We start from the raw sequence: 9,584 nt of genomic DNA on the forward strand, positions 1-9,584 counted from the left end.
GCCATATCGTTTAGCTGCCTCAAAGCCATTGTTAATTAGTGCACCGACCTTGTGGTAATTAGTGCGCACACTGCACATGGTTGGGGTTTTTCCGGGGGCTGGGGTTGGTGCGGGGCCTGGCGAAGGGCTAAGGAGCAGTAGGCGAGGCAAACCTCAAGCCGACAAAATTTTATGTTCAGTTTTGGCGAGTGCCGCCGGCGTTGCAGGAGGATGTTGAGGAGGTTGAGATGGGGGTGGGGCGGCACGAAAAGGAGCGAATAGTTGCAAGGGGCTTTGGGCACGTAAGCCGGCGCAAGCGGATAATAAGTTTTGCATTAGTCGGGAGCCAGGCAAATGCAATTTTCGGTGGGCGAACGGCCCCCAGGCCGATGGCTGCTTTGCTGGGCAGTTCTGTTAAGTAAGCTAATGAGCCGAGAACCAGAAGGAGCCAGTCCAAGCACCCCTTAAAGTTGCCAGGGAAAAACGAGGAAACGGGAAATGTAAGGGGCAGAGACTGGCGCTGAGGTGCCGGGAGTACGCAAATTCAAGGCACTTGCATTCGAATGCGTGCAACAAACACTATGCTAATCAACGGCCATAAAAACTGGCTACGAGGTAAGCACGAGCCGAGACAAAAACAATGAAGGGGCAACCAAATGCAGAGCGAAGTGCATAAATCTCGAATGGAAATTATGCACACACACGCAGCCAAAACTAGAAAAACCAGAGGAAAACTAGAGGAAAACCAGAGACGGAGGGGGAGGCGGGCGAAACGCCAGCTGACGCCTGCTGCTGGGGAATCAATCTGTACCGGGAGCTTAGAGTGGCTTAATAGCCGCCATTCCTCAGCCCACCCCCTTTTACGGCCCCGAAATACTTTTCAGACGCGCCGCAGATGTCTATTAGCTGGCTCAGTGCCTGCCACATTTAAATACAAATTAAAAAACAATTAAACATTTTCCCCAGCGTCTTGGGCCTGCCTACGCCCAAAAATAATTAAGCGCATAATTATTTAATTTGACGAGTGTGTGTGCGGGGGTGGGTGTGTGTGGCAGCCGGGCGCATTTACGAGGAAGTGCCTCATAAGCCAAAACGAGCGAAGGACAGACACGAGCGTATTGAGAAATGCTGGCGATATGAAAATTAATAGACGCACTTCCAAAGTGGCAAAAACAGGAACAAACAAGGGCCCAAGGAGGCGGCGGAGTGGGTGGCGGGAGCACTTGAAGTGTCGCGTGAACGGGTGCTCGACAACGGGCCACCCGATACCCACTCCCCTTCGAGTCCCCCTCCATTCCTACTACCGAACCCACCCCCGATCCCAGCCAGAGGCGACAGCTTCCAGACACTTCACCAAATGCCGGCGCCAGCATCAGACTAAACAGAGCGGCGGGGGAGAGGCGGACGGCAGCCAGGACGAGGGCGAGGCACATCGAGGAGCGCTGACTGTGTGCCCTGCCGGGGGCAGGAAAACGTGGCGTATGCTTGATATTTGAGTAGGGACTCAAGAGCAAGTTGCAACTGATTTGGCAGACTGTCAAAATATTAAAAACTCAGCTCTAATTGATGATTAGGGTGTGGATCCCAGCGCCATCTCGCCACCGAAACTATCCCAGCTGAAGCCCAGATAGCGGTGGAATGAGGGATCTTTAGACTCGCCTGTTCAACCCCCGGTGGCCAACCCCCGCATCAGCACCATTTGTTGTTATTATTAATTTTATGCGCCATATAAACGGTGGAAGGACCCTAAAAAGTCAGCAGCGTCAAGTAAACAAAAGCCTCCGACGACGCTCCATTGACTACAACAAGAAAAGAGGCAACAAAAACAGGTCGCAATATAAAAAAAATGGCCACTGTGTGGCAAACACATATTAAGAAAAGGTCAGGCGACAAAGAAACGAGGGGAAAGTGGGCAAAAAGACACAAAAAGAACCATAATATAGGGCATAAAAGCTGGCAGGCGTGGCCAACATAAAACGTAGAAATTAATTATAATTTTTAAGTCGTTGAAAACAATTGGCGGGCACTCAGCTTAAAATGAGGAAAAATCTTTGATTCAAGATTAGGAAATGACGAAAGGGAGGTTGCGGGAGAATGGCTGATTAACGAGTTGAAAGTCCGTCAACATAAAATTATTTTAAAAAATTACACAAAAAAATTGTAATACTATATGGTAATAATAAAACTGAAAATTTTAACGTTACAAACATTTTAAATCCATATTAATTTCGATTGCAGAAAAGACAGATACTTAAAGAAAACGTCACACTAATTTTTGATTGTCCGGCAACTCTCTCATCTGAAAGTGAATTAAAATTTAATTTTGTCTGTCGCATAAGCAGAAGGAATTTTAATTTCAGGCTTCAAATAAACAACGAAATGTGAAATAATTAGACCTTGGAATGTATTTGTAAAATAGTAATAATGAAGTGCCAGCTGTAGGAAAGACAGATACCTAATTTTCATTGGTCTGGCAACTCCTTCATCTGATAATGAATACAGTCGTGATTTTGACTGTCCCATAAACAGGGAAAATTTTAATCAGGAAATCAATCACGTATAAGGTATGCCCCTCGAAATGTTAAGTACACTTTGAATAATTACACATTGGCTTGTATATGTAAAACAGTATTGAAAAAAACTAAGAAATTAAAAGAATATCATATTAAAATTTATGAGTTGTTAAGATCTCGAATATAACACTGAACTCCTAGAAACGACAACTACAAGCGCCATCCGCCACAAAAATGAGCTAGAGCCCCGACATTTTAGTCGCCTGCCAACTATCGCACATGTGCTTTAATGTGTGTGGGTTCTGTGGTCCATGCCATTGTCATTGCCATTGACTTGGTCCTGCTCTCGGTCGTGGTCGTGGTCTTCGGTCTTCGGTCTTGGGTCCTGGTCGACGTCATATTGTGTTTGGCAAATCGTTTGCGATAAAGCCAACTACATAATGTCTCTGTAGGCCAGGGAACGGCGGATAAGGCTGAGGCGGGGGAGTGGGACTGGGATCCGGGGCCGGGACACATAAAAATGCTAAACCAGCGCTATGCTGGCGTCGCAGCGACGCACACACAAATACCAAATACCAATTTCCAACCCCGTGACCCCATCGTTACCCTCCATATGTGGGCCTCGGGATAATGCGCGTTATCCTTGATTGCCTGCCTCGATATTGGGCCACGGGCTAAGGCTAAGGCCCGGGCTCGGGATCAGGCCAAGGGATATGGAATATGGGCAGGCTGCAAACAAGCCGCCTAAGCTCGCCTCCGCCTCGCCAGCCCGGGCAAAGTTGGATGCCCTCTGGGAAAAGGGTAGCTCGGCTGTGAGATGAAGCCGGGAGCATAATGGCATATTATTTCTTCCACTCTAACTGCCAATGAAAACTGGGAGCACAGCTGATGTGAAAATCAAATGACGACTTCTCCTAAATGCAAAGATTGCAAAAATCAGCCTAATTTATTTAAAAATTAATTTACTAGCCAGTAGGCTTTAATTGCTAAGAGCCCACGAATTTTTTAACCCATGAACATCATATTTATTTACTTTAAAGTAATTTAAATGCACTACAAATGAGAATAACATGAAATATATTTACTTGCAATATCTCATAGATGGTATATGTGGTATTCAGTAAAAATGGTTTACATAGTATTTATTTTAAAAACGGGTGGAATAAATAATTGCTAGGAACCCATTACTTTAATATAATGTTACCCAATGCCTTTTCCCATCTACTGGCTTGGACTAAGTTAATCATATGACTCAAAACTGTTCGCAAAAGTTCGCTAGGAAATCCTCTTGCCTGAGTGGATTGCTACACAGTAATCGAAACTTTAGTGTCCCACACTGGCAAGTGTGTTGGCCATTAAGGAAAATTCCCCATAAAAGCGTATGCCCCAGTTCGGCGTCTCGGATAAACCGGCTCCGATTGTTTCACTTTACTGTGTTCTTGCCGCTGAGCCTATCGTGATGTGGTTTTTTTCGGATCCCAGCTCCCAGCTCCCGGCTCCATTCAGCTCCTGATGCCTTCTGGCCCCTTGCCTTTGTGCTTTATGCTCATCACCATGGCCGGGGCTGAGGAATCGCAATGGAATCAGATTTTTGCCTCTTTCTCGGCGGCTAATTGGTGCCCAAATGCCAACTGCCGAATGCCTCTCCTTCCACGAAATGCGAAATGTGGAATGGGATGGGATGGGTGGCGATGGAGGTGGGGCTGACTGTGGGGTGGCCAGGGAGCAGCGTCGTCCAGGGGCAACTAGCTAAACAACAATTTTAATTGCGACCAGGCAGAGTCAACGTCTGGGACTCGGGCCAAAGGCAAATGAGCGAACGCTCCAAGAAATATGAACGAGGTCAATGATTGTTTACACTACCCTCGAATGCTGTTTACTTCGAGCCGGCGACGAGGAGGTGGCGGGGTGGGGTGGGGCGGGTGGCAGTTGGTGGCGGCACGGTGGGGTTAGTTGTAGCCACCAGACACCTTGGAGGCAACGCCTTCGGCCAAAACCAGATAGTGAGAAGCACGGGAAAATGCAGTAATTAGAAAAACACCGAGATGTAATTATTTACCTTATCTTTATGTGCCTGCAAGATAATCCGCAGAAACCCTGAAATGCGAACTCCTCCCACATTTTTGTAGAGGAAAGTAGGTTTTTGCAAAGATGGGATGAGCAAACTAACATTTTAAACATTTTGCCCACATGTCTTCGTCACATTAAATAACTACTTGATTTCAACAAATTCGTTTGTGAAGAGGTAGGTGTTTACTACGGTATATATATTTACTCCAAAAATTAGTAGAATAAAGTAGACAAGCTATTTACCTTGCTTGCCTTTTGATTTGCCTTGACTTTTTCACTTGCAATACACGAATAACCAACTAGCTTATCAAACATTTTACTAACCTTCAATATCTTCTAGATTTAAAATAAATGTTTTAAATGTTTTAATGAAATTATATTATGTGGTATTTAATACATAAGGTATACAAGATTTTAACAACAAATGGTAACTTGCCTTTTACTTGGAGTGCCTTCAAGACAAAGCCTGTTTTTAAATGGAAATATGTGGCATTCATTCCACTGTGGCAGCCATTAGGCCTCGAGGCCCCAGTGGGCACGTGTGTGTGAGTGTGTCTGCGGCACACATAGCATGCGAGGGAGGGAGGCAGATAGAGGAAGCAAGGGGAGAAAGAGATGCACGAACACTTGGCCGTGCCACTACGGATTCTTCAGTTGCTCCTCATTTAAGGGAGCTCCTAATGCGAATAAAAAAGCTAATCGAGGCCTATGAAACAGGCAAAAACCCTTATAAACAGCACTAGAAATAGATGTTGGCAACCTTCGACAAAGCCAATCGAAGTAATCGTCACCCCGAACCTCAACGACAAACCCCAGAGCATCAGTGTCTACATCATTCCCCCACCAACCGGTCAACATACAACCACCTCTGATCAACTGTTTAGTACTCTATCTCAGACTGTTCCACTTTCTGATCGAAAATGATGCATCACCATCGAAACTGCAAGGTAGCTGCGGAGATTCTGCGCGACCTCTACGAGTCCTGGCTGATCGTGGTCGCCGGGATGTTCGTCAACTGGAACCACTGGCGCCTGCTGGCCTACGATCCGCTGTCGCCGCTGGATCCGCTGAGCAAGTTACCCATGGGCGAGAACCAGCGCTGGGCGGGACTCTTCTTCGGCTGCGGCGTGATCCTGGCCATTCTGCAGTACCGGCCGCGCTGGGTCCGCCGGTGTCGCCACCGCGTCAGCCTGCTGATGGTGCTGGCCGAGCTCGTGCTGGTGCTCCAGCTGACCGAGTGGACGGACCGCCAGCTGTGGCAGCCCTTCCTGGGCATCGTGCGCGAGCTGTTCCTCGCCCTGGGAGGCGCCCAATGGGGCTCCTGGATCTTCGCCCACTTGCCCGCGGCGCGATCCCTGCTCCTGAGTGGCGTCGCCTTCGACTTCTTTCGCCTGTTTGCCTCCTTCGCCATCTTCATCGCCGCCTTCGACTCCACGGCAGGCTGCTGGCGGGTGTCCGTGGAGTTCCTGCTGATCGGCTACCTGCCGGAGACCTCAATCAGGAGCCAACTCATCCAGGAGAAGCACCGGAAGAGGTGTCTCGAGCGAACCAGGAAGGGCCTTCTGCCCACTCCGTCGCCCGAGAGCCTCATTTACAAGCGCTTGTGCTACATCTGTATGCAGAAGATGAACTCGGAGCACCTTGATCCGGGAACCTCGGGGCTCTAGCAAACCCTAGGCCCGAGAACGAAAGCCAATCAACCCACAAAAAATTAAACGTTCCAAAAACATGTTTGAAAGACACACCCCCACCCAAGGACACTCGGTTCCTTTCTTTAACTTGTGATAACCTTATTATTTAAAATAAATTTTGTTGAGTTGTGACCTAGTACAAACGTGTTGGGGCCAGGACAAATAGTTCATTGTAAGAACGGAATTCAGAGGTAAGTAATAGGAATGAAGGGCCTAACCTATCGATTGTAGTTAAATAACTTCTTGTGGTCATTCAAGATATTAATTATAGTTCTCTGTTCATAGTAAATATATATATAAAGGCGATTGCGAGGGAGATGGCCATATGATAATCCCTCACTTCTTTATAATTTTTTTCAGTTGATCCGGATTGACCCATAGCGTCCGCTAGATTCTCTATGGGCGCTTGGGGGCGGGAAACCATCCTAGAGATATTTTGAGTATGTGGTTCGAAAGGTAACAGAAAAAATGCGTTCGCCTGCAATTGCGGTTCAAAAAGAAGAAAAACTAAATTTTGTTGTTTTAGGGTGCCTTTTCCCCCAGCGTATTTTTTGCTAAACACATTTCAAAATGGGGATTCAAATGGATTTTTAGCAGCTCTCTAGGTTAGTAAATAATGATCAAACTTTGTAGCATAGTGCAATAAAATCGTTTTACTGTCTAAGGAATCGGGTAACAGCGCCTTTCTTTTGCAATAACAAAGTGCAGTCTTCGCTTAAACGTAACTATGTTTTTGTAGTTAAACAACTAGCAACTACAAATAAAGTATTTACATAGCCATCGGCATTGATCGATTTAATTTCTGATGGTCTGATAACCACAGGTTAACAGCTCGAGTTTATGTGACAATGTTTTCAAGAACTAGAAACCTAAGAACCTTTTATGTACATTTCCGATAAACATCGGTAAGTAGCAGCAGCTAAGCAAAGGGTTTAGAAGATCTTCCAATAGTATACTAACTCGAGTCTGTTTTAGAGAGTTATTAAAAAGTGGTCACCGAGGCTAAGTGATTTGTATGACCGCAGGTTAAAGAGCTTGTGCATACTTTGCAAGCCAGAAACCAGGGCTGACATCGCTTTCGACAGCCTCTGCTTATGAGCACGGAAAGAACGCCGGAATACCAGCCAGAGTCATTGCTCCGAGGCCCCAAACTGCCGGAACAACCGCAGAGTTTGGCACAAAGATAGCGCCAACCACAGGCGGACCGCAAATCGAACAGAACTGCAAACCGATGCCAGTGGCCCTCATTAAACCACCCCCCGCCACGGGTATCTGCCTAATTATGGGGTTTGCGCTGGAAACGGGGTAATATTGTTTGTTCGGGGAACGCAATAACGACATACCTGGCTCTCATTTGCGTGGTCATCGAACGCTGCGGTGGGTCTTTGGCTTTCCCGTGTTTGCGATGACAGTAATCGACTGATTAAGCGCAATTATAAATGTAATTCCCACTCAAACAGAATCAGCAACAGAAACAGATACAGATGCAAAGGCCTTTCGTCTTTGGCTTAAAACGAATTGCAGAACCGTTTAGCGCATTAGCGCGCACACCTAATTAGAATTCACTGGTTGTTTTCGGGGGGAAAGTGGGTGGTGCGAAGGGCTGCCAGAGGAAGTGATTTAAAGTATGCACAGCGCACGCGAGCAGCCCAAAAAAATATAAAAAAAATTCGGAAAAAGGGGAAAACACAGGGAAACAGGAAAACAATGAGGGAACCGAACCGAAAATCGAGCCGCGAACATGCAACTTGTGCGAATGGCAATCGAATGCCAGCAGCCGCACAAATGGCCTGGGCCTCGGTCGCAGTCGCTGCCGCAGTCGCAGCCGGCGTCGACGTCGGCAGCGCAGCCGGCGGGGGCAGAGCAATTGAGCAATTGAAGAATTTACTTTGCATTTCTTGCAGGTACCGCCTGTCGTGGCTCGGCGGTGACTAATTATTGCTCAGGTTCAGCCGGCCCTCCTCCCCTCGGCCTCTGCCTAAATATAGTAAATAATAAAAATTCTGGCGAATAACAAAAGGCAAATAAACAATAAAACGGCGGCCGCAGATACATATACGGACTCAGATACATCTGCAGACGAAGATACGGACACGGGAAGCGGGCGAATCAAACGAACCGTTTATTGGGCTGCTGCTCCTATTTGCAGACCGCTTGGGTTATCAGCAAAACGAACTCTGCAGTCACCTCTGCCAGTCCATCGATCTCAATAGATTAGTATCTTCCATCGTTCCTTTAGCCTAAATAGTCGTTTTTAAACAGGTAAGGTGGTTTCCGCAGAGTATTTATGCCTTCTAAAAAGTAAAATAACAATAAAAAGCGATTATTCCAATAGCGGAAAATAAAACAAGACAGGTATTGTCACTTAGCGCATGCCGCATTTCCCTTCGTCCACAAAAACAGTATCAATTTGCTCAGCTCTTTATTGGGCTGGCTCATCACCTCGCCTCGCCGACACTAGAAAATACTTTCAGATATTTTTGGAACAGTCTTATCGTTTGTTTATTCGCTGCTAGGCACTGCGATGGCCAGCAAGAAAACAGAAATATTCCAAATATTATAATTAAGCCTTCCGAATTCAACTCAGAGCCCATAGATCTCTGTGTTTGTAGTGTATGCTGTTTGCCTACAAAGTATTTAAGTTCGAATTCCTGCCACTATTAAATGCGCTCGAAAATAATCTATAATTAAATGCACTGTGCTTGGACAGCCTTATTGCTCCCATGAATCACAAGTCTTTGGGTACCCACGTATTGATTGGCTTCCGAGTGCCACTGTAAGTGCCGCCCTTTGGCCTCAATTAAACGCTCTGCTCGGACCGCTTTGGAGCCCATTAGCTGCGGTACTTCCCGTGGGCTCTCATCCGCGGATCGCTGATGGCGATCAAGTGGTGATCACTTGCCGGACAGCCCGCGCTTCCACTTCCCGTTTCAATTTGCAGCTCAGGCCGGCGAACGCGCGAAGAATAAATTCGCAGTTGCGTACACAAGAGGGGCCTTAATGGGCGCACCTACGAGGGGGCTCTGAAGAGGGCTGGGTCGACTGACGTCGGCGGCCTACTCACGAGGGGAATCGAACTCGAATCCGAACGGGCCAATTATAATTATTGTTTATTTGTGCTAGGGCAGGTCAGGGGCGTGCGCAGGGGGCCCATGTAAGAGTTGTTGCCTTCCTCAGCGGCGTGCCATTGTTTTCGCATTTGTTTCGTACACTCTTGCTGCCTTCCCCCTTTGGCTGGCCCAGCAGTGGAGCGGGTTGTGTAGATACATTCGGATTCGGATACAGCCGCGGATACAGATGATGCAGCTGCAGATACAGAATCTATTTCGGT

At 47.0% G+C, this 9,584-nt stretch overlaps 2 protein-coding genes across 2 annotated transcripts in view; one reads left to right on the forward strand and one right to left on the reverse strand.

Annotated features, from left to right (window-relative positions):
- LOC108033148 (frequenin-1) overlaps nt 1-8,020 on the reverse strand; it is a 29,285-nt gene extending 21,265 nt beyond the window's left edge. The window contains exon 1 of the mRNA XM_017107372.3: nt 7,597-8,020. The gene's annotated coding sequence lies outside the window, so the exon portion shown is untranslated. The remainder of the gene's footprint in view (nt 1-7,596) is intronic.
- Nucleotides 5,397-6,380, forward strand: LOC108033147 (uncharacterized). Its single transcript, XM_017107371.3, has one exon. The coding sequence runs from the start codon at nt 5,483-5,485 to the stop codon at nt 6,227-6,229; it is 747 nt and encodes a 248-aa protein (XP_016962860.1). The 5' UTR covers nt 5,397-5,482; the 3' UTR covers nt 6,230-6,380.
- Nucleotides 8,021-9,584: the final 1,564 nt, after the last annotated feature.

The sequence above is a fragment of the Drosophila biarmipes genome, chromosome X, assembly GCF_025231255.1.
Source record: "Drosophila biarmipes strain raj3 chromosome X, RU_DBia_V1.1, whole genome shotgun sequence".
Taxonomy (NCBI): Eukaryota; Metazoa; Arthropoda; class Insecta; order Diptera; family Drosophilidae; genus Drosophila; species Drosophila biarmipes.